Genomic DNA, 26395 nt, shown 5'->3' with positions numbered 1-26395 from the left:
CTTTGGATCGCCATCCACGCTTATTTGCTTTATCTCTTGCGTCATGCAAGAAAGCCTGGCTTGCAACATTCATGGCGTGTATTGCATCCTTTTCTGGACAGGTCGCACTTCGGAATCTGGAACACAGAACACCTACAAATATATTATTACAGTAGTGTGGACTTACTTACACCGTACGGTAAAATTTGTACTTACTAATACCAAATTTACTTTTCGTCCTGTGCAAAGTGTATGTGATCGTCAGTTCCGGAGACAATAGGTGAGTTAGACAGGCTTCTGCTGATTTACGAGGGTCATCGGATATGAGCTCGTACAATCTGTCGACCTACAATTTGCTCAAACATCTGGCCACAAAGTCTTCCCCCTTGTGATATGGAACGAAAGATTTCATCCTGCACCATCCTCAAAGCCTTAGACATTCCAAAGGGACATACGGTTGCGACTTTTAGAAGCTCCCACCTTCAATGGACCTATCCTTGACCATCAGTTGCACATTCGCAACGCAACTTTCATGAAGCGCGCCAACTGTAGTACTGACTAAAACCATCTACATTCATATCTTAAAAATTATCAACCCAGCTATGTAATTTACTACAGTGGATATTGTATCATTTGTATCAATTTGATCTTGCCTGTAAACTGGCATGCCTCATGTAACAAACTGTTATTTGAGAATAAGTTATTATTATTATTACCTTACGAACTTATCACGCAACTTTAGTTCATCTAAAGCAACTTCAAAAGAACGCAACTCCTCATGTGTTCTTAATGGGAAAGCAATAGTTGAGTTATCTACTTGCTCAGTACGTCTGTCCATTACATCCATGGATAAGCGTACATGTAAAGCCATCAGTTTATCGATCCTGCTCGACAGTTCAGTGACTGCTTCCAGAACCATTTAAAAAATTTTGCTGTCATCACTGCACAACCTTTTCTTGTCATAATTACATTAAATCCAACTTACGGTTTATTAATTTTAGTTGATTTACATGGAAGCGGTGGTGAGAAAACCTCTGTTTTCGATGAACTACTTATGAACATCGATTAAATAGGTACATACTTCGCTACCAGTGAGAATCTTCTGGTCAAAATTTTGACAACTGAAAAATCTAATGGGGAAAATTCCGCTTCAACCTCAGCAACCTCTACTTATTCAGAGGTGCATAAATATCCGTTCAGTTTGCGTTTAGCAGCCCTAACACAAAAGTGATTTACTAAGTTGAACAATTTACGTTTCGGCTTGTTCGCTCCACATGATAATGTTTTATCGTCCGTAGTAATTTTCTTGTTGTAACCGAGTACTGAGGTTAAACAAACTTTCATTTCCTTGGCTAAATGGTAGTCATCTAAAAACAATGAATTTAAAGTGATTATAGCTGACCACAACGATGCAGTACAGTGCATGTTCTCAAACTGAAGTGACTATCAAAATCAACACCTTCAATAACATCCTTTTCAGTCACGTCACCACGATAAAGAAAATAGTCATTGTTCAGCAGCCATTCTTTTGGGATGCAATGAACTTGTTTTTTCTCCTTATCATTAACCAAGATTTATTGTCCGGAAAGATGCTGTAAATGAATGCCGAGGCGTTAAAAATTGAAAATTTATTACATTCATGAAAATTCATCAACACTTCCTGATGGATGATGCAAAATCACCAACCAACAGACACTTAGTGGCTAAAGTACTATATTTACGACAGCAATTGAGAAATGATGTCACTCTCTATCGGAATTTATGCAAAAGGGTGATAATAACCTCATCATTTTGTGTCCTTATACAAATGCATTTACAAAGTATGTCTGACAGCGTAATCCACGTACACTCATGGCTTAAGATAGAACACTTGAACATACCAATATTACTGGAGGGAAAAGGGTCGATATATAAATCTAAAGGGTTACAGAATGCCCGAAATCTAATTCGACCTCCATGAGCCATTTGTGTGACGAACCCTGGTCGACCATTGGCGATTACTACACTGTCCGGCCTTGTGGTAGATAGCCGTGAGTTTCGACAAGTGATGACTTCCTTGGATGAATCATAACTTAACTCAGACTGAGTCACATTGTCAGCTATATCCTGATTGAGCAAACTTTGAAAGTAAACTTCGGCATATCGTTGTACAGCTTGTTTAGGCGCAGCAAATCCGCAGTGTAGTGAACGCCTAATTTTCCTCATGTATGACTCAAAAGGGAATGCAGAGAACGACTCTAAACCGCCATGTTCTATTACGTCATCTACAGTGTGCTTTAAACTATGCACATTATAGATTAAGTGATGGCTACCTTAACAATTTCCGTGGCCTAATAAGAAGTTGTTCACATAAACCCGAACACTGTTCGCGATAATAAATATATTGACAAGGACAAGCACTGGAAGTTTCTGTACATTTATGGTGGTAACCTATCGTGAAGAACTACAGGGCCTAACTATAATGGGAACAACCGACATTTCAAGTGCTTTCCATACAGAAACTTAATTTAGTGAACGACATTTCCTTTGAAAGTCGCATGTAATGTGCTGTCTACATAAGTCTAGTGCCACATTTATGGATGTGAAAATTAATTGATTCATCCTGTTAAGTCAGTTAATAGCTAGATCCTTCCATAAGGAAATAAGATTTTTAGTGATACTTAAGTAGGTCATGTGCACCGGTTCAGACGGGAAACATTTTATCATATCAAGTGGCAGATTTTCAAATGGACTTCCACCACGATGATGGATAGATTGGGACCTACTATGAAAAGTGACATCACTTCTCAATTCCTGTTCACCATTGAAGGTATGGCAACCTGGACCGATGCATATATGTGCCTGGTCCTACGTTGTAGCTGACTGACTGACTGTTCACCATTGGAGAAAGTCATTCGACCACCCATTCGTGTCCCTAAAACCTGACATTTGTCACAGTCAGCGGTACCGTTGTGTCCAACAACATACCCTGACGTAACTGTGATCTGGAGTGTTATAAATAACAGCAACTAATCTAATTGTTAAATGTACCTGACACTTATCTATATAAATACCTACTGTCAGCAACTCTTGTAACTCACTTATAAGTGCTGCAGATATGTCGTTGAAATCAGATGGTTTTACTTCACCACCATAGATCCCAACTATGAATAGATTACTAACTAATGGACCTATTATACGACCTAGGATCGGACACAGCTGTTGGTTAGAGCTTTTGAATAAGCTTAGACCAGCGTAGTTCAACTGCAGCTTCAATTCGATGAAACGGAATTTACGTAGCCAATTTTCGGATATCCTCAGCACACTTGATTTCAGTCACAAATGGTAGTATATTCCCGTTTCCAGTAATTTGGGCATCGACGTAGAACACTTCGGACGGATGTTGGGAGTTCAGGAATGCACACTCGAAAATGTCCCAGAATGTCGTCTGCCTTCTTCACGGTTATGTCACCATCTTTCATCATGCCAATGACAATTCTGTCTACCTCTTCTTTCATTGAAAGATAAACGGCTGGAGACATTTGTGAAATCACACCACCTATAAATTCATTAACAGCTGTTAATAAATAAAGCTAGACTACTGTCGGCTGTAGTGTCAGAACACTGGACGTAACTATATGAAGCAGTGGCTGTTTCTGAGACAATATTGTCGCACTGCTCTGTACCTGCGGTGGTCCCTACTTCGGGGACGACAACTGAATTGTCGTTCGCTGCTGGTTAAGTGACACTTATTTATAAATTCTGCTCTTAACTTCTGCAACCTTCTGTACAAGGTTGATCTGGAACAGCCCAACAACCTCAAGTGTCTGGCGGCTTCAGACCGCCTATTAGCAATCTTATCCATCTGCACATTATTATTCTGAAAGAGACAGTTAACTGAAGTTAGACTGAACAAAAACAGTAATCGAAGTTCTGGACAGCACAAACAACACACCTGCATGGCGTGGGAAATTTGAAAAAGTGGTTTGAAGCCGATGACTTATTTTCTCGTGTCTGTTTGACCTATTAAAACAAAACCTGAAACTAGATAGACTATTCATGACCAAAAGTCAGTTTTTTATTACGACTAGCATTTCCTAATTGTAATTTAATAATTTAAGGTTTTATAATCTAATGGTGATGAAATCTTATTCTGGTAAAGATGCACAACGCGTCTTTTGGGGATTTCCCCAGAATTTCCCCGGAGTTGGGAGGTTGGGAAATGTCAAGTCACCGGTAAATCTGAAATATTTATAGTACTTCCTTGGGTTATTATTGTTTCAAGGAATAACTTTTTTGAATTAATGATTTCTGTTTGTAGTGCTTCATGCCCAAGTGACATTTCAGTGGACCTTAGCGATGCTTTTCAAAGTATGATACCGAACAAGCGTTTCACATGCTAGGATGACTTTGATAGCGCGTTAAAAGAGTTCCAAAAAGTATGGATTAATAATTTTATCTCTTCTCAGACTACCCATACTCATTACATTCACACGGAAAGCAAGTCGCTGAAGGATGTCGGGTTCAAATACCTGTTTGTTACGTTTCACTGTACATATGGTCATAAGCGTAATTCTAATGTTTGAAAGTGGATCAAAAACCACGAGAATTTTAACTAATATCTGACGTCTTAGGTCCAAATTGCTTAATTGCCAATCAAAGTTCAGTGAAAGACTGGAGGAGCAAGGATATGTCACCAAGATGCTCCACAATCATCCATGTAGTAGCTCATGGATGGTTTGTGATCCAGTGACAAAAAGATTGTCGTCGGAAGAGAAAGGGAATTTGAATCCAGTCATTTTGCAGTCTCAGTCAACAGATGAACTTATAGAAAGTGTCAAGGAGAGAACTGGTAAGGTGGTCACCGCTGCTGATGGAAAGACTTTGAAAGCTAAACTCTACGCAGGTGAGTGTATAAAAATATATTTCACGTTGTTGTACTCGAATGCAAGTAATGGATTTGCTGCGACAAAAAGGTGAAGTGAGGGAGCATGTAGAAAATGGATATGTAACGAGAATATGTTTCAGTAGTTATGACCAAATACACTTGTACAATAAATTCTATTCATAATACCAATAATAAGAAGTGATTATGCTTTTCGTTGTATTACACTTTGTAGATATTCCTTATTCCGGTTGGTTGTGACGGATAATTTCGATCGAGGACGTTCCGTAATGCTTACTTGGACGCGAAAGGAAATGCGTGCGTATGTAACGTGGATTCATGACAAATTCAAAGAAATCATGGGATCAACTACACAGACGGAAACATTTGTTATGGACTGCGAACGAGCAGAAAGTGAGGCTGTCCGTGTCACACACGGTTATGCAAACATTATTCTGTGATCCTTTCATATATGTCGCGCTTTCCGCAAAAAGGTACATAAAATTGCCTTAAGACACACGAAAAAATATTGAGAACGTACCTAAGTCGATTGGTAACGACAGGAACGGTTGGAAGGTATTTTTTGAAATGTATTTATTCAGTAGATTTAATCAGTATTTCAGAATAATTAACCAGAGAGACAGACGAATGTGACGTAAAAGTATGTGGGCGCTCGCATTTTATAGCGGTGTTCTAACTCTGGGCAACAACACAAATAATCGTGTTGAGTCGCTTAATCGCCAAATAAAAAGATATATACACAAAACGGACAGTTTGCACAAATGTATATACAAGGTTTTCAAATGGATCACACTACATCCTCTAGAAGTGTTGAAGCTACAATAATAGCCGGAAGAACCTGTAAATATGATGTTCCACATCGCATACTTCCGTTGCTAAACATACTAACGCGCTTTGTACGTTCAAAAGTTTTATAGGAACTGAAGAAAATGCATTTTGTCTACGTGGAATATGAAAACGGAGACTGGTTATTTATGGTTGAATGCGGACAGCATTATGAAGTGGATGTAAGCACTTGTGAATGCAATTGTAGAACATGTTTCACGTGTCAATACCGTTGCTGCCATATGCTACTTGCATATGATAAAAGACGAACTATTACAGGTAAGCTTTATTGAATATAGAATATAAACTGTAAAGCTCACCAACTTCTTAGGCACTGCAGCAGATGGAAGTTACATATTACGCAGAACTTCCGAAATAACACAACAATTGCATTACCGAGACGGAGTGATGAGTATATAAGGATTCTACGACGCCAAAGAATCGATAGACATCACATCATTGAGAAATATGGTGGACGTTTCGCGACAGAAGTTGAGAAAAGTCAACAATTATTATTTAAGAATTATCAATAACTTGTAAACTTGTTTTTATGCTTCAGTATTAATGATGATTCAAGAAACTTTTGCATAATACATATCTTCCTCTTATTTCTACTTTCATAAGAATGAGTACCAATAATGTTTACGAGTAAGTGTCTGTAAGAATTAAGAAGGCATAAGTGACACTACTTCTACGTAAGGTCTTACAGATTAGGCACCCACATGATATATTTACCGTCGTCGGATTACGTTTATTATCAAAATAGTATTAGTACCTAAATAGGCTGTAATTTCATGCGATTATTTCTGCTTATGAATTTAAATAAAACCAGAAGAAATATTGATTCAGAATAGCATGCATTCATCATATTTCGTGGTTCCTCGTCAGCTGCTTACAACCAAATATGTATCAGAATTTAACATGGAGGCATGAAACAGTTGACATAACTGAATGTTAAGGATTGGAATAACGTAGGTTATCAATAATAACCATATACATATGTATATATGCAATAACCGGTCAGAGGTTATTTGTTGTAAGAATCAAGAAAACATTAAGGATGGGTGTTGTAATAATCCAGTAGAGTTCAGAGACAGATAAGTGGTGTGAAACTTTTAAAGGTAATAAAGGATACGTGGGTTTAAAAACTGATGAGTTGGGTTACGTAATAATTGAATAGAATTTGAAGAGTTCCCATAATTGAAGAGGATCAAGTGAGCGGGTGTGAGTGACAGTGTGGTTTAAGAAATCGGTAACTAAATATGAAAAATCGAAATTAAATATCACGTAACCCATCATATTACATTTTAATTCCATGAATCCACGAATTATAATGAATTCACATCATTCTGCATCAATATTTGTCCTGGTGTTATTGAGACTAATTATAAATACCTACATGATTTATAATATAAAACACTGAGTATAGTTGTTATATCAGTAGGCAATATAAAACACAGTTATCGTGAACTTGTAAACTGGTTTTCCACATGGTCTTCCATAGTCACGAATTCCATAACTTGTTCACCGGCGTAGACCTTATCACAAAGCTTTGAGGACCTTAACAGCTTCACACAATTCCGAAAAACAACAAATCAGCCGTAAAATAAACAACCAAACTTAGTTTTCAGTATCACATTCAATAAGTGATTTCGGACTCCGTTAATAGAAATTCATTGATTATCCTTACAACAAACACACCATAAATTAGTGTTAATTACAATTAGGTTCAGTTACTATGCTCACAACAAACAGGCATCGTGCGACTTATGACGAACATGTGACTGATTAATTTGGCACTCATAGTAATTTTATGCACAGTTCCTCGATTCAACCTACATTTTACAAACAGCTTTGAACATCCAAGTTCAACACCACCATAACTAAGGACGTGAGTGAAATGCAAATGGTTTCACAGTTCATTTTGGCATATAACTCCGACATGGGTAATTAGATTACTAACATGACCACAACTCATAAACAATAAGAAAAGAAAGTTAGTGTCCGCTCGTCAGCATAGCCGAAAGCAAAATATGCTTATGTAGTAAGTGCTTGCTGTTATTAGGAATCGATCATCTACTGATGATTTTGTCTTCCAGATTAAACGTCATTTATCCCCACAAATTATCTTATACAATATTCTATTACTTTAGCTGAGTTTCGTGGACAGAATGGAGATATTAGTTTCATAAATTTGTGTTTTAGGTTGGATTGCTCGTTCAATGTTTGCCACGTATTTGGCCTGAATTAGTTTGGACTTATACCGAGTCAGTCTGTAATGCGGTAGGAATTCAAGAAGCTGACTGTGAAAAACGACATAGCTGACGAGATTGAAAAACAACTAACTGATTCACTGAAACAAATTAAACAACGAGGTTTTATTTCAGAAAAGGTGTTCGAAATGTTGAAACCTACAGGAACAATTACACTGATGATGTCACAGGTATTCAGTGTTTGACAACGCCTTTACCAGTAACACCTTCTAATATATTTCGTTCCCACCAAGAGAAATCAAAAGACAGAGTCGAGGAGATCGGAAGAGTGTATCTGGCGATTACCAATATATCGGAATTCTCTGATCTAATCTGGCTAGCGATTGCGGTAGATGTTGAGCACAGCGTTACCACACGTGATCTGGTGCGGATGCATGACCAAGCGCCTTCAGCTAGATGAGTCCACTAAAACATATGGTCAGCATCCAATGTCGGAAACCTAGAGCTATTTATTTTGAGGATTTATTTACCGCTACAACATCAAGACTATATGGCCTACCAAAAATACACAAAAGTGTCTTGCCCCTTCGACCAGTATTAGATATGAATAACTCAGCGTATCATAATTTAGCAAAATGGTTGGTGCAAATTCTTCAACCATTACACAAAGAAATTGTCAGACATAGTATCAAAGATTCCTTTGAATTTGTCGAGAACATGAAAAATCTATCAGTCAAGAATAAATTCATGATATCACTTGACGTATCATCACTATTCACTAATATTCCACTACTCGAAACGGTTGTATTTGCAATGAACTAACGGCGAGACGCATAGAAACCCCGATTCCTGCATACGCGACAAAACATTTAATTCTTAGATGCACTATGATTGTCCAATTCAGATTTGACAATGAATACTATAGACAACTAGATGGAGTCGCCATGGGATCACCATTGGGCCCTCTACTGGCTGATATTTTCCTTGCAAAACTGGAAAATGGACCACTTAAAAGTACAATTACCCATTTACCAACTTATTATCGCTATATAGATGATACCTTCATAGTATTAGAAAAAGAAAATGATAAGCACAATTTACTTAATATATTTAATAACGTTCATCCATCAATTAACTTTACATCAGAAGATGAACAGAATAATAGCATATCTTTTCTAGATGTCCAACCAACTAGAAGAACAAACGGAACTATAAAAAGAAAGGCACACAGAAAGTCAGCAGCAGGTCAATACACTCATTTCCACAGTGCAGTTCCAATCAGATACAAAAGGAACTTGATAAAGATCTTGGCACATCGTGCTAGAATGATTTGTTCTGAAGACACCATTGAAGATGAATTGAACAATATTCGGAACCTACTCAGTCTGAATGGGTACCCAATGAAATTCATCGAAAAACATATAACGGAATAGAAAATAAGGACAAAAATACCCACCGTCCCCAAGAAGGTATTATTCATAATACTACAATTCATAAATGACACCATTGAAGAAGTCATGACTCAGAAACTAAGAAAAGCTGTACAAAAAACATTTAATGCTGCCAAATTAAATATCATCTTCTACAACCACCCGAAAATAGGAACATCCATTAAAGACAGACTGCCAGAATTCGCCAAATCTATGTGTATCTATCGTTTCAACTGCTCCTGTGGAGCCAGTTGCATAGGGCGTACGATTCGACAGGTCCGTCACCGCGTTAAAGAATATCATCCAACATGGCTAAGCAAAGGACAGGTGAAAGTGATTAAAAGTTCTATTCTCTCTCACCTGGTTGACACAGATCATCAAGTCGAAGTGAATAAAGCTTTTAAGGTTACCTACAATATTCCATGAAATCTACCACATGGTTTACGAGTGCGCCTTTTGCACATTGCGGGAGCCATCGCAATCCATGTTCACAAACCTGACTTTTGCATCCAAAAGAAATTCGTACAACCACTTTCTCTGCCCTGACCTTCAGCATAAAATTTCCGTCAGAAGAACTATTTTCCATACTTCTTCCATTTTTATTTTATTTTTTAAATTTTTTAATTTTGTTTCTATTGCTTTTGAGCCTTATAACTTCTCAACACTCATCTCTTGATTCTTACGTAACTACTATTCGATTGACCATCCGTTCAAATTCTATTCCTTTTTTGTTTCTTATATTACGCAACATAGCAACTCCTTGATTACTTTGAATAGTAATAATCTTCTTTCTTCCAATTACTCAATGTTAACTTAACTATCATTATGTAATTATTGCGTAACGTATCCACTCGATGAGTATTATATTATTATTGTAAAACATATATATATTAGTGTAGAGCCATGATGAAAATCTAATTGAAAAGAAATTTCTTCGCTCAATTCGTTCCTTCTTTATTTACCATATGGCAAAATGGGAATTTTCACTAAATTCAAGAATTAACTCAATAATGCTTGTTGTTTGATTCTAGTTCTTCTAAAGTTATGTCGTATCGTACACTGGCAGCTTCAAATCGCCATCATATAACTATGAACGACTCACCATGTTAGTAGTTTGCTTTATACCAAGTTTATGATACCAATCGGTTGGATTAATTGCTTAAATCTGCAGTCTACAAACAGCTACCAATATCCACTTTCAACACCACCATAATTAAGGACCTAAATTAGATGCGAAATTCTTAACGCTCACCTTTCCATTAAACTCTGATTATGGTCTATTTTTGACTTCGTAAACGGTGAATTTCACCAGCCTGAATTAATGTTACAAATAACCACATTGAGCCTACTAGGCATTCACACAGGTTGTCAGCAACAAACATGTCAAACTGCTAATAGACTGCAATAAATGTCATGTAACAAGCAAAAAAATGCGAAAATTATTGTGAGATGGAAAGAAAACTGTTTATACCTGATAAATAACGACATCCCAAAATCCCCGATAATATGTTACATGTGCGCGAAAACCCATGGTGTAACAGCCCGACTGTGCAGTAATAACCTAAATATATATTGACTAACAACGTAAGCAACGACTGAATGGTTATCTGGAGCTAATTCTTTGTTCACCTAACGTTTCAATCTGTTTTAAACTATGCACTGTCCTGTGATATCTTTTCTTCCGACCATTTCCTACCTAATTTCCAATTTGTGAGTTCCATTGCCAAACAGCGAGGACCCTAATCCAAAAACTTACGGTGAGTTTAATCTATAAAGTTTCTGCAATCATAAGGTAATTTTAGATGGTGCACGCAAACACAGACACACAATTATCTGGATTTATTCAGTTGTTCTGATTCCTGTGAATGACGAAAAGTTCAACGGCACTAAGCACTCTGGAATTAGTTGCCATACTGTTTGTCTTATTCTGGATGCTTTTGGATTGTCACTACTCGTCACGAATGGCCTTATATATGTCGTCTATTGAATCTAATTATCGAAAATAATACAGGCGAGTTTAATTATTTTACTGGATGATTTTTCGTACTTAACATGTAAATGTTTTCCAGTTGTTTTTTCCACATATGTGTAAATGTCACTAGGCTCAATGCAGGAAATTCCTATGGAAAGTTCATAACGCGCCATATTCCTGCCCGGAGTTTCATCAGCAGTCCCAACTTTGAAATTATTTTTCTGGCCATGTTTAGTATTTTTAAATTGTCATGTACCTCAACAACTTGCATTGTAAACTGACCCATACATGCGTCGCATTAGATGTCTGTTTTTTAAAGTTAAAAATCATTTGAATCGCATTTAACATTTTTCAACAAACCAATCTTAGTTAATATAAGTGCACGTATTTTGAGTTTATGAATCGGTCTCTCATATTAGTTGCCTAAAAAGACGAACACGGTCACGAAATCTGAGTATTATCATACTGCATAGTTTAATAACTAAGCCATCAGGTAATTGCTGGTCAAACACACAAGAAAGCTGCAAACTTGACTTACTTGGACGCCCTCACGGTGACTCCAGACACTACTCGGATCAAGGTACCCTAAACAACTCTTTGGTCTCCCAATTCGACCTACTCAGCACCCCATTGTTTTCATCTCTCCCCCTCGGAGAAATTGCTATGGGATGTTCACACTTTCGAGACCACCCTCTTTATATTCAGACTTAATGGGAGGAACAAGTAGGCAGGAATCAATACCAGTCGAACAAGAGCAGAGAAAGCCAAGACACAAGCTGAATACACAGAAGTAAACAAACAAGTGAAGAGGAGCATCAGAACTGACAAACGTAAATATGTGGAAGATTTAGCAACGACGGCGGAAAAGGCTGCAAGAGAAGGAAACATGAGACAATTGTATGACACGACAAAGAAACTCTCTGGACATCGCCGCAAACCAGAACGACCAGTGAAAAGCAAAGAAGGCAAGGTAATCACTAACATTGAAGAGCAACAAAACAGGTGGGTAGAACACTTCAAAGAACTCTTGAATCGATCAGCCCCACTGAATCCACCCAACATCGAAGCAACACCCACGGACCTCCCAATCAATGTTGGCCCACCAACAATTGAAGAAATCAGCATGGCCATCAGACAAATCAAGAGTGGCAAAGTAGCAGGACCGGACAACATCCCAGCAGAGGCACTAAAAGCAGACGTAGCGGCAACTGCAAGGATACTCCACATTCTCTTCAATAAGATTTGGAATTAGGAACAAGTACCAACAGACTGGAAAGAAGGACTTCTGATCAAAATACCGAAGAAAGGCGATCTCAGCAAGTGTGATAAATACAGGGGCATCACTCTTCTCTCAATACCGGGAAAAGTCTTCAACAGGGTATTGTTAAACAGGATGAAGGACTGCGTAGACGCCCAACTTCGTTACCAACAGGCAGGATTCCGTAAGGATAGATCGTGTACAGACCAGATCGCAACTCTACGGATCATTGTGGAACAATCAATTAAATGGAATTCATCACTCTACATCAACTTCATTGACTACGAAAAGGCATTTGATAGCGTGGACAGAACAACCCTATGGGAGCGTCTTCGAGACTACGACATACCTGAGAAGATAGTCCATATCATACAGAATCCTTATGATGGATTAAACTTTCAAAACTGTGCATGGATGACAGTTGACAAACTCGTTCGAAGTAAAGACCGGTGTCAGGCAAGGTTGCTTACTCTCATCCTTTCTCTTTCTCCTGGTGATCGACTGGATCATGAAGACGTCAACATCTGAAGGGAAGCACGAGATACAGTAGACAGATAGGATGCAGCTGGACGATCTAGACTTCGCAGACGATCTGGCCCTTCTATCCCAAACGCAACAACAAATGCAGGAGAAGACGAACAGTGTGGCAGCAGCCTCAGCAGAAGTAGGTCTCAATATACACAAAGGGAAAAGCAAAATTCTCCGATACAACACAACATGCAACAACCGAGTCACACTTGACGGAGAAGATTTGGAAGATGTAAAAACCTTTACATATTTGGGCAGCATCATCGATGAACATGGTGGATCTGATGCAGATGTGAAGGCGCGGATCGGCAAAGCAAGAGCAGCATATTTACAACTGAGGAACATCTGGAACTCAAAGCAACTGTCAACCAACATCAGGGTCAGGATATTCAATACAAATGTCAAGACAGTTCTACTGTATGGGGCAGAAACCTGGAGAACTACGAAGGCCATCATCCAGAAAATACAGGTGTTTATTAACAGTTGTCTACGCAAAATACTTCAGATCTGTTGGCCAGACACTGTTAACAACGACCTTCTATGGGAGAGAACAAACCAGATCCCAGCGGAGGAAGAAATCAGGAAGAAGCGCTGGAAGTGGATAGGACACACATTGAGGAAAGCACCCAACTGCGTCACAAGACAAGCCCTCACATGGAATCCCCAAGGCCAAAGAAAAAGAGGAAGACCAAAAAACACGTTACGCCGGGAAATGGAGATAGACATGAGAAAAATGAACAATAATTAGATGGAACTAGAAAAGGCCCAGGACAGAGTGAGTTGGGGAATGCTGGTCAGCGGCCTATGCTCTATTAGGAGTAACAGGCGTAAGCAATTAAATCCTACAAGGAATAACAGACACAGGTAAGGTGGTCGTTATTGATTATGAAAGTGAGGAGGTGAAACACTGAACGAGTTACTGATTCCCTGTTAGGTTGAGAAAACCAATTTGAAATGTTTTTACTCAATAAGTTGAACAAACCGACATTCATACGGAAGCCGATTGTAAAACGTAGCTAATGCAGGAATTTAGGTCGAGTTTTTAAGAGTTGGACAAAATCTTGGCAATCGTGAAATATTATGGCTCAATCATCCGTTTAATTCTTCGTTTTGAGTAGGCATCACATTTTTTTATCATATGTTGTGTTGAAACCTATTTGTGTTGGAAGAGTGAATCTCACATTCCAACTATACGGTTACACGATCCGAATAAAGACTTACCGAGGAATAGCTACTAGTATTTAGATTTTCTGGCTTCGATAAGAGATTTGAACGTTATAATGTTGAACTTAAAGATATCTGGTTCGATGAGATCCACAAATCTAAAATATGGAGTGATACTGGGAGACTCGATTTAGCGAATTATAAAATGACGCATCTTGATCAAGGTATGGTGCACAACACTACAGACAACAGCGTGGAAATGTAATCAAAACAGTCAATACGAGTGATAGAAAATAATGCTGGTCTATAATAATGGATCTTTAGGGTCAATAAATAACCAGAACGATGCCTCTTAGCAGCCGACGAAAAGAGTGCTTTACAGAAAACAATATAGCGCTGATGAAAATACTCCAACATGGGCACTCAATTCACCTAAACAATGAGCTTTTCAGCATTTAAGTAATAAGACATTCATACCACCTCATGACGAAGCATTAAAGTCTGATCGGTATCGGTCTACTTGTCTATGCCACTAGAATAAAGGACATGTCTTATAATCGTAATCTCTTCATAGTATGACCACGTAACCTGAAAGATATTACGAGGAATTCGCATCATCACTTATTCTGATTCAGCCTGTCGTAGCAGTCAGCAGCTCACATTTAAGGAAACCACTACAGAGCACATTAGAATCAGTAATAGAATAATATATTCAACATACATTGAGTACCGCGCCCATGTGGATCAATCATGTCTCTCCGACTAAGCATCCTGGAGTTGACCTTCAGTCAGTTTATCCAAGTGTTCAGTTACTAGTCCAAACCATCTCAGTTACTTTATTTTTAGGCTTCAAGGATCGCGTGCTTATGGACCAATGTCATTGCAAATTCTTTTATGAAACGTACAATGCCAATCTTAACCACTTATTCGCTGGATGCACTTAGCTGAAAAACAGGATCAAAATGTGGTCATCTATTATGCAACAATGTTAACAAATACTTGCCCTGATATGATCTCACTTTTGTTACAACCTCTGAACTCCCCACACCATCCTTATCAGCACGAACAGCGTTAGTCAATGTGCAACCAGAACCGTTGTCTAGTAACGGAAATTTGTCTTTACATCTTACAAGACCTCTATAAAAGGAGTGTACATTAACAGCAAGCTTGTTGGGTTTGAACATCCGAAGACACTCATGACACCACGAGAAATGTATGAGCTGTAGTGACCAAAAGCTCCTTGAGATCAATTATTTCGTGAGCATTTGGTACCGACGCTAATGTTATTAGCTTTGCTCAATGCCAAATAGCTGAAGGCAACTAGTCGTGATCATTGCCACATAAAGTATGGAGTAAGCTTATTCTGAACAAGCTAGGCAGTTTGCGAAAGATATGTTTCACTACCTCTATATAATGATTTGTTCGTAAATAGCAGTGTTATATGCGCATGTCAGTTTATGGGCAAGATCAAATTGTTACGGAAGATACAACATTCACCGTGGTTGGTCACTCAGTTTGATGTTTTATAAGACGTATTGATCATAAAAGTACAGGGCATGAATGCAAATAACATTAGTAAGATCCGTATTGTCAACACGACGGTTGGCGCGCTTTATACAGGTTGCGTTGCAACGTGTAACTCATATTCGGGACTAAATACGTAAATTTGAGAGCTTCCGTAAACTGTTACTTTATATGCCTCTGGAACATCTGAGGCATTAAGATGGCGCAGGACGGAATGGCCCGCTCCACTTGCGCTATTGATGACATATTTTGAGAGGGCTGAAAAAGATGGTAAGGAAAAGAAAGGACGAGAAGCAGAGAGGACAATGTTCATGACTGTTGAAGTTACGTAATTTTTGGTGGAGTAATTAAAGTATGACTGCTTAGTCTAATTTTCTACTATTAATGCACTTTTCAAGCAAGAGCATTCTAATGGGTTAAAGAAAGCATGCATGAGTACTGTAGTGAATGGACAAAGGACTATATATTGGAGAAGGTTCAGAAAGAAGCCGAGGGTATAGGATTATGTGTAGTTTAGAAATATAGTACTGAAAAGCGTATTCTAATACACAAATGGCTATATCCATTATGCCGAAGCTATTTCAACTCGTTTTTTTAATTTTATACATTCCATAGGGTCATGAGCGAATTGTTTATTTTTAGTTGTAATAGTGCGGAGTAGGAGCATAAGGGTATAACTAATAATCAATGAATGATGGGAGAGGGTGAACCATGCGTCCTATGATTTGGCTATATTCACATTAATGACAATTGGGGTCCGTTGTATCCAGGATTGTTCTAGATATTAAGCGGTCCATAATAAAGTGCCTAATTAGTGGGCGGAAGCTCAGTTGATGAAGCTCGTTAATGTCAAGTAACAGGGTTATTAGTCTTTTGAACTTGGTGAGTGTCAGTTACGGATAGGTATTGGCAACCTATTCCACGATAAACTATATCCCACTGTAAAAAACTTACAACGCGTTGGTTTTCGGTGTTTCACTGTAGGCAGAGTCTACGCTTCGTTTCTGAGTCTGTAGATTGGGTCATGGGTCATGGTTGGGCAGGAGGTTGGAAATGAGAGTCCATATATTGCTTTGTAGAGCAATATTAGATTGTTCCTTAGCCGACAGTTCCATAAAGGTTTTAAGGAGTGGTGCTTACATCTATCCCTGTAGTTGAGAGTGGAGTCACATCCTAGCAGTCGGTGTGTGAAGCGTCTCTGAACATCTACTCGTATCTTGTTTGTGGTACTCATGTTTGAGAAAATAAAAAAGCAATATTCGAGAGAGGGTCGTATACATATCTTGTAAAGGGTAAGATTGGCCTCTGTTGTGAAGAAATTTTTTATTATGAAGCCAATTAGCAGTCTAGGTTTAGAAATAATGAACGAGGCATGTTCTTCAAACTTTAACACCTAGACCATGCACTGACTTGAGCATTTAAACTCTGCATTTATTCATATAAAGTTTTAATTCATAGGGATGTTTTCCGAAATGCGTGGTGCTACACTTGTTGAGGTTAAATGGAAACTGCTACTTTTTGCTCCAGATAGGTTGTTGAGGTCACTTTGAATCAAGGTTACACTTGCACTTTGAGCTTCAGGGTCAAACCTGTATACTATTTTGAGATCATCGGCGGATGGTCTAAAGTTTATGGTGCCACATATAACGTTTATATACATAAGAAGCAAGAATGGACCTAATACACTCCTATGAATGACCCCACTAGCTATTGGTCTAGGTAATAGGAGAGTCATCGTACTTTTTACGTTCTGTTAAGAATGAAGCAAACCATGAGTAAAGTGTGTTGTTGACTCCAAAAGACTTCAGTTTGACAATGTTATGATCGTTACCTGAAGACGTTTCCTAATATACCCAGCGTTGGTGGTGAGGCCACTGGCAAGGATTAAGTCCATGATATTTTGATGTCTGGTAGGGCTACTGACATACTGAGTCCACTGTCCAAGCTCTAGGCATTCAATAATTGATTCATAACGTTTCAATGCCATGACTGGGAACCAAGAAATTTCAAGTCTGTTGAAGAAAATATTGCTATCTCATCTATTGATGCGTTAGGTTGATGGTAGACATGCTCAGACAGTAAGGAAATGGAACTGGAAATTCTTGAAGCAATTTACACCGAATCCTGCAGCTTGTTTAGTTCAGATATGTCACATAATAGTGAGTATAAGCTAAAGTGAGCGTCAATAAAGCACCTTACTTCTTGTCCCTTCAACCTATCTCTTTGATTTGGGAAACGGTTATTAAGAGATATACTTAGGTCGGAAATATCACTGTTAGTCCATGCTTCAGATTCAATCAAAAATGATGGATGGTAAATGGGCACAAACAGGGCTAAATCGGTCTTTCTATTACAGATAGACCTAGCGTTGGTAAGACATATATTAAACAGATGGCCCACAAAGTTAAAATAAGTGAGAATAACTCGATTAAAGTTGTCATAGCCTCCAAGGTTGTGATTTGGTTTTAAAGTGAGAGGTTGATTGTTCTCCAGTAACTTGTTATTTTGATGGCTAGAGTCAGAAAAGGATATATCAAATGAGCTAGTGAAGTTATTTGGAGAGTTTATCCAGGAGTAGAGGGTGGGAGTACTCTCTGATCGAAACCGTACGGAGGTAGCAAGTTTATGTTCCGCATGTGGTTTGAAATGATTTGGGCCATATGCTTCAACAGAGGTGCCACTACGGGACGTATTCCAAAAAATCCGATACAGGCCGACTGTGAAGTGTGCTTTTATCTGAAAATAGTCTTCATAGTTAAGCTCATAGCTTCGGCTATAGCTATTTGCGTTAGCGTGAACGTCAGAAGAACCTGACTGTTATTATACAAGATGGCCATTTCTATGAAGTGAGTTGGTACTGAAGGATATGGAATGTTTTCCTTCTGAGAGTAACTACAGTTGGAATCCTGGGGAACGGAGATAAGATGTGGACCGAGAAACCTATTATTACCATACTTATTAATGGTTCTATGCTTTAGGGGTGAGAGGAGTGATAAGCACTCCGAAAGCTTTGTTAGCCTGAGTGTAAAAATAGTTGTTATACTCAGGCCTACCACCGGTTTTTCAACGTAGAGCTGGACAACCTGTTCGCAGTTGCTGGGTTACCTACGGAACTGTTGTGTTTAATCTTACGCGTTTTCCAGTTCGGTATCCTGGATTTTGTATCCACACTCCTTTTTGTCAGAGCTGGAGGGTTCCGTTGTCTCTGAGATGAATTTGGGTTGTTTCGAGTCATCTTGTGAAGTACCTTTAGGACTAATTTTCAAATGGATAGGTTTAGTTTGATGTGTCGTCACACGACTCACATCTTATCATAGTACTGAGCGAAAATCTGGGATTAGAATTAGTGTTATGCCTTTTGGTGGTAGTTGTAATCCGTACCTTATGCAAAGGTTTCTGATCTGAAGACGCATCTAGATCTGCAGAATGATCTCTCGTCTGTGGAGTGACAACATGCTTATTGTTCATGCGCTTTAAACTAATTACTGCGTTGCAAACCGTCTCTAGGTGGTTATTCGCTGTAAAACCATCATGCAATCATACCGCTTCACGTATTCCTACACGACGTTGACAGAGCGCTAGGTCTGGAGTGACTTTTATGCTCTTGTATGCAATTATTGAGCTAATAGTTTTGCTGTCTGATAGACTGTACTGACTTTTCGATGCACGTGAGTGCGGTGCATTTTAGGTCAACCAGTCTTAGCGTTGGCATAATGCACAAAGAGATAGAGGGGTTGTTACATGGAGAATCAAGTAGTGAAAGTGATATTTACAGATAAAACACACAGGATTCAGCAGGTTTGACATTGTCGTTAGATACAGGGGTTACAGATCTTGACCTTTTAGTTGGCTTAGTAGTCGGTGAAATTTCTCTCTTACTAGAGTTACTTGCCACAGTTTGAAGCTGAGTAGGAAGCTCGTTTAACTAAATGGAATATCTGAGTACATAGTTACCATGAAGTATTAACCGAGTTAATACTGGGATAAGAGATTATGAGTATACTATGTATTTCAAATATAAGGCATTTAGTTATAACGTAAGGGACTAATGATCGATGGAATATTTACATTTCAATTAGTGTAATCCAAAGATAAAGACGCGTCAATGTCAGTTGCTGGGGGCTTACATAAGATATGTGGGAAAGGAAATCCGCGATATGTATGTATTAACTGGTAAGTATCCAAAGTTGTTTTCCTGGGGTAACATGTGCCCGATATAGAAGATAGGATGACGATCTCACTATATTACATTATAAATTTCTAAACCACGTAAATGTTATCACTTTCGAATTTTACGGAAGACTAAATACATTCATTCAAATATCACTAACGTAGATGGTGTGTCGAATGGTTGTAGGCTTACTCGAGTGAGACGAGGAAAGTGTGACCAACCAGTCCATGTCGTAGTCACACCTTGCAGTTAGTACCTCACATGGATTACCCTCTTATCGTATCTAGGTACTGTGGTTGCTTCGATAACCTTACAACACAAGCGACGTTACCACAGAAACATGATAGTGTGAGTAGGTAAGAGGAACAGTACATGACCACTACTTCGTGGGCAATTCCATAGCATGCAATTAACTGACGAGCGCTAGCCATCCTTGAACTTGGCGAGGATCGGCGAAGTACTCGATACTCAGTGATCTAATTGCCGGCCATCTTGGCTAGAGTCCAGTAATATTTCACTGCCTTTACACCCCTTTTCTGTTTATCAGTCGGTCGTTTCTTGAGTAATAGTTGACTAACAATGCTGTCTTATCCTGTGTCGTTTAGATAATCTTCAGGATTATGTTTTTGGTGACGACTGATTCCTTAGATTTTCTGACTAAAGATGTAAAGACAGACTTTACTGAAAAATGAAGACGAAACAAATGTTACTCCTCACTTACTAACCGTCTGTCAAAAAACAGGAACCTGAAAACAGACTGTGGATCCTAAACTGAAATGAACTCCAATCTGATATGATGAAACTGAACTTCGTATATTGTTTGATTTTCCTTTAAACATGACCGATCAGGTTGCAAGATGTAGGATGTGTCTAGAGAATCAACAAATTACCTCATTTCAACACATTGAGGGATTTCCTATAAATTAATAAGATCTTATAGTCTTGCAACTAAGACTCAAGAAAACAATATTTTTCTTTTTCCATAAGAACTTTTAGTAACTCGACTCATAACATCCACTTTGTACAAGAATTATTCGGATAGATTATTAACAAAGATTTACGAAAATAGAGCTTACCGAGATCATTATCTGTTTCTCTACAGCTGAAAACATGTTCGTTCTCTTAAGCAGACGGCGCTTCTTTTAACGTCAGGGTCACCTCCGCGACCAATTAAAGTACTTCTGTCAGATGAGACGTCTTGGTAAAAATAAAAAAAGGCGATGGCAGTATTGCTACAAGGATATCGATGCTAAAATTCAAGACGCAGAACACCACAAAAGAATGTAAGTTGTAGTACTTATAAACTAACAAACCTCAGAATTGACCAGGATTTTACACAAGTGTCAACACTAAACAAAAAAAGTGAGTGACTTATCAAGTCCGCTAACCGTGATTCAGACTACATCGTAAAGGGAGATAAGAATTCAGCGAAACCTTTCAACGATATCCCTAGCGCATGCGACAGAAGGTTGCATACTTCGCAACCAAAACTGGAGAAAAGAAAACTTATTGAGATCGATATCTGGAAAGGTTGTCCAGTTTTTGTTAGCACTTATTATTATTTAGATGTACCAGCTTCAATAATGCCCTCTGGCAAAGGGTCTACTCTAGAAAAGGCAGTCGATAAGAATCCAGGAAATCATTCCCTACCTTGTCCAGGACAATCATACAACCCGACTTTGCACGATCACTTATCCCTCATTTCACGAATAAAAGCTATCGAATCTGCAAAGCAAAAACTGGAGCTTAAGACAGAGCGCTTTGTTAGCAGTCTAAGAGGTGTTAACTCGGTAAGAATGATGTTCGCACTTGATATTTCCAGTCACCGAACCCTCTTAAAGATATGGAAAAGTTCCTTCAGTCATTAAATGCTGAGTCTCACGTTACAAAAAGTAGTGAAGACGTTGATGAGATTTTTCTGCCTCGGAAAAAGCCTAAAAAAGTGGACCCTCACAAAAAAATGAAAAACGATCTCGAAAAGTAAGACGAAGTAATAAGATTACTTTTCCAGTTTACCTAAGTTGCTTAAGGAAATCAAACGTGAAAAGAAAACCAGGGAAAGGCGGAAGTCAGCAGCCAAAGCTAAAAGCGAAATCCGAAGTAAACTGAAAAAAGTTGATCTGAACATACCGTTCCAGTTGCCCAATGAGATATCGTCATCATTAAGAAAGTTGTGTGTAAGTCATACTTTTTCGGTTTTATAATTCTGTCCTAATCATAGCTAACTAAGTTTTTCTACTGATCTGACAGATACTTGTAAACTTATCCCATCTGTCTCCTAATGAAGACAAAATCAAAGACACGGTTAGGAATTGATTAGCGTAGACTAATGCATATAAGTGCGTGTTGCCGGTCAAAAACTTGATTCAAAGCGATGGATCTTTAGTGCGCTCACGTGGCACAATAGTCTATTTTGCGAGACAATTGTAAGATTTACTCGTCTTGTAGATCTACTGAACTGCAGTTGGATGCAGCGCGCAGACACATCTTCTGGAAGACAATATTTCGACCTTAGTTTCTTACGACTTGTAGGTCGCGATTACCGTTGTTATTTCCTTCCTGCTACTTCCCTTTCGCGATGGGATGCCGATTGTGTAGTTCAACAACGATACTCTGATACGTTTGGTAGTTTCGCTTGTAAATCTGTGCATAGCAAGTTTTCAGTAATGTAGTATTCGGTCTGGGCACCCGGGCAGTATCGCAGCCCACACGCAAATAATGAACTCTCTGTATCTGTGGAAACTACTTTTCTCGCTTCGAATAACAATCAAATGATTATTATTATTATTTACCATATTATTCACCCTCTTTTATACTTATACAGTGGCTCGTCTTTGGTGAAAATTCGACTGTATCTAAACGTTCTCGAGTCACTGTTCGGTTGAAAATTGTACGTTACCATTGAATATGAGTACTAAAGCAGTTTTTCTGAAACCACGTGCACCATCCAAACTGGCTGCTTTCAACGTTCCCACACTTATGCAGGTTGGACAACATATAGGGCTGGCTATGTCTTTGGAAAGTCTTAATGTCGATGTCTGCTGTCTATCCGAGACCCGTATTCAAGACTCTGGTGAAGTACTACAAATTCGCTCTCCATCTGTCGCTTCGAAAGCTTGTTTTACGTGCGCTTATCCAGGGACCCTGTGACATCTTTGTCTGGTCTTGCTGGCGTTGGTGTCGCACTAAGCGCTAGAGCTGAGGCAGCACTAATTGATTGGATCCCCATTAACAGTGATGAGAAATCGGCGTGGGAAACAATGTCTTTTCGTCATCTCCGCCTATGCCCCGACAGATTGCAGCCAGGATGCAATCAAGGATGATTTTTACCACCAGTTATCTGTTCTTCTCCAGAAAGTGCGTTCGACAGATATTGTAGTACTAGCCGGAGACTTGAATGCTCAGGTCGGGCGTCTAGGCACAGAAGAGAGTCGTTTAGGTGGCCGGTGGGGACTCGTTGGTCGCAGAATAGATAACGAGGACCGTCTACTGCAACTTTGCACAGACCACAACCTGTTTCTGGCTAGCACTAACTTTCGGCACAGTCATCGCCGATGTGCCACCTGGAGTCCTCCCTCTGCATCTCAAGCCTGGACTCAGATTGATCACATCGCGATCAGCTACCGCTGGCGTGGTTGTGTACAAGACTGCTGCTCCTTTTGGAGTACCTATCTGGACTCTGACCATGCTTTGTTCTGCGCCAATCTTACCTTACTTTTCAGTGGACAACGAAGTGACCGCCATCAACGGATTGATGTTAGCAAGCTGGTTGCAACTTCTGTTGCTCGTAAGTATCGAACCGAGCTAGCCTCTAGGCTAGCTACTATTCCACCGAAAAGTATAGATGAGCATTGGTTGCAATTGCATGACGCCATGAAAATGGCGGGTACAGTCAGTTGTGGGTTCGTGAAACATCCCGCTTATAAGCACTGGGTTTCTTCAGGCTCCTCACAACTCATTGAAGCCCGTCGGTCTACTCCAGGTGACCGTGAGTTTGACCACAAACGAAGGATGTTACGTAAGGAAATTGGGCAAAACTTGCGTAAGGACCGAGAAGCCTGGTGGTCGAAGCGTGCTAATGAGCTGGAAGCAGCAGCTGCATCTGGTAACTACCGGAAGCTCTTCCAACTCTTCCGAGCCACTAGCAGCAAGAAGTCTGGTGTGAGTGAAACAATCTGCGAGGATGATAGGATGCCAATCACTAACATCCATCGACGTCTTGGACGATGGGCAGAATTTTTCGAAGGGCAGTTCAACTGGCTTGATGCTCCGGCAGCATCGGTCAGACTGTCCCGCCCTCCATGGCCGGTGATGACTGATCCACCAAATGAGGCGGAAGTCCGCAAGGAACTCCAACTCTTGAAGCGTTACAAATCATCTGGCCCAGATGACCTACCTCCGGCTCTTTTTAAAGATGGTGGTGACTTTCTGACTAAGGAATTGACGACGTTTTTACAACGGTCTGGGAGCTAGAGAGTGTACCAACATCTTGGAATGAGTCGATAGTTGTCCCTATCTTTGAAAGGGTTCACGTCGTTCCTGTAACAACTATCGGGGGATAACTCTACTTCCGATTGCGTCCAAGCTATTGGCTTCTGTCATATTTCGTAGGTTGTTCAAAACCCGAGAAAGATTGACTAGCGAGGAGCAGGCTGGGTTTCGTTCTGGTCAAGGATGTATTGACCATATCTTCACCCTCCGCCAACATAACTAACGCGTACTTTGAAGTAGAACTTTCTCAACTACAGCACAATAAACGTTCTAACAGAGAAGCAGAAAAGGCATTATATAGCTTTCAAAAAGACAAATGTAATTACACTACGATTATCTGAATACATACCCAGTGAGAATAACTAACTTTTCCAAGTTGAAACTAGTTTTATTAATACAAGGAACAAATGCACTGTTTGATACATACAAGTTTGATTATATTATTATCATGTCACTCAGATTACTTACTTACGCCTGTTACCCCTCGTAGAGAAGCATAGGTCAGTTACTAGCACTGTCCATTCAACTGTCCTGAGCAATCCTTTCCAGTTGCTACTCATTCTGTTCATGTCTGCTGCCGACTCTCGGAGTAGTGTGTACTTTGGCCTTCCTCGTTTGCTCTTCCCTTCAAGATTCCAAGATAGTGCTTGCTTCGTGATGCAGTTTGATGATTTCCTCAATGTGCGTCCTATCCACTTCCAGAGTTTCTTCCTAATTTCCTCTCCATCTGCAAGCTGGTTTATTCTCTCCCATAATAGGCTTTTGCCTATGGTATTTAGCCAAAGGACATCGAGTATCCGGCGTAGAAAATTGTTTATAAACACTTGTACCTTTTTGTTGATGGTTGTAGTAGTTCTCGAAGTTACAGCTCCGTACAATGGAACTGTCTTGACTTTCGTATTGAAGATTCTGAATTTGATGTTGACTTGCAGACAGTTGTCTTGAGTTTCATATGTCTTTCAACTGTAGGGATGCTGTCCTTGCTTTGCCAATCCTCGCCTTTACACCTGCTTCGGTTTGGGCACCCGGGCAGTATCACAGCCCTCACACATATCAGATGAGATCCGTGTGGCGCATATGTATTTGGTGCCTCCTTGTACCAATATCTACGTGTTAAAATAAATAAGTAAATAAAGTATGCGGATGATATTGTCTTACTGTGCGATAATGCCCAAGCGATGCAATCCGAACCTAATCAATTGGCAATCAGTGTCCGTAGGTACGGTATGTGCTTTGCACCTTTGAAGTGTAAAGTACTTCTAAAAGACTGGCAGGATTCTAATCATGTACTCACCCTGGATGGTGAGCAGATAGAAGTAGTCGAGAAGTTCGTGTATCTGGGTAGCTGCATAAGTGCTGGTGGGGGTGTGAGTGGTGAGATCAATGCACGAATAGTGAAAGCCAGAGCGGCTTATGCCAATCTGGGCCACCTTTGGCGCCTTCGTGATGTTAGTCTGGCTGTAAAAAGTCGGATCTACAACGCGTCGGTGAGAGCAGTTTTGCTCTATGCTTGTGAAACCTGGTCTCTCCGAGTTGAGGACGTTAGACGACTCTCTGTGTTCGATCATCGCTGTCTCCGAAGGATTGCTGACATGCAGTGGCAACACCATGTCAGTAATGCAGAGGTTCGGCATCGTGTGTTCGGGCACAGAGATGATAATGCAATCGGTGTCACCATCTTGAAACACCGACTTCGGTGGCTTGGACATGTTCTACGAATGTCGTCCCAGAGAATTCCCCGTCGTGCATTATTTGCCGACTCTGGGACTGGTTGGAAGAAACGGAGTGGTGGTCAGTTCATGACATGGTGTCGTGGTATGAAATAAAGCTGCAAAGGGCTGGCTTGTGTCGGACCTTCACGACTCCCTGGTTGGGGTCCGAGAGATGGTGCTACACAGTGGCTAGAGACGTTATCAGATATGGCTCAGAGTAAAAGCCAGTGGCGATCCTGCTGT

At 39.6% G+C, this 26395-nt stretch overlaps 3 protein-coding genes across 3 annotated transcripts in view; 2 read left to right on the top strand and 1 right to left on the bottom strand.

The window, feature by feature from the left end:
- Window positions 1–9002: 9002 nt before the first annotated feature.
- MS3_00000864 (uncharacterized protein) lies at window positions 9003–12673 on the top strand. Its single transcript, XM_051208462.1, has one exon. It carries the CDS (start codon window positions 12191–12193, stop codon window positions 12554–12556), a length of 366 nt encoding a protein of 121 aa, XP_051074621.1. The 5' UTR covers window positions 9003–12190; the 3' UTR covers window positions 12557–12673.
- A 796-nt stretch (window positions 12674–13469) lies between these two features.
- Window positions 13470–26395, top strand: part of MS3_00001713 (uncharacterized protein) — a 33646-nt gene continuing 20720 nt past the window's right edge. The window contains exons 1-6 of the mRNA XM_051209186.1: window positions 13470–21232; window positions 21268–21311; window positions 21348–21479; window positions 21516–21739; window positions 21772–21929; window positions 21961–22126. Coding sequence (XP_051074620.1) covers window positions 21138–21232; window positions 21268–21311; window positions 21348–21479; window positions 21516–21739; window positions 21772–21929; window positions 21961–22126 — 819 coding nt within the window. The 5' untranslated portion in view covers window positions 13470–21137. The remainder of the gene's footprint in view (window positions 21233–21267; window positions 21312–21347; window positions 21480–21515; window positions 21740–21771; window positions 21930–21960; window positions 22127–26395) is intronic.
- The window catches only part of TRIP4_1 (Activating signal cointegrator 1), a 51665-nt gene continuing 46188 nt past the window's right edge, over window positions 20919–26395 (bottom strand). The window contains exon 13 of the mRNA XM_051219627.1: window positions 20919–21146. The gene's annotated coding sequence lies outside the window, so the exon portion shown is untranslated. The remainder of the gene's footprint in view (window positions 21147–26395) is intronic.

The sequence above is a fragment of the Schistosoma haematobium genome, chromosome 1 (assembly GCF_000699445.3).
Source record: "Schistosoma haematobium chromosome 1, whole genome shotgun sequence".
Taxonomy (NCBI): Eukaryota; Metazoa; Platyhelminthes; class Trematoda; order Strigeidida; family Schistosomatidae; genus Schistosoma; species Schistosoma haematobium.
The sequence above is the reverse complement of the archived record's forward strand: the minus strand, read 5'-3'. Positions and strand labels throughout refer to the sequence as shown.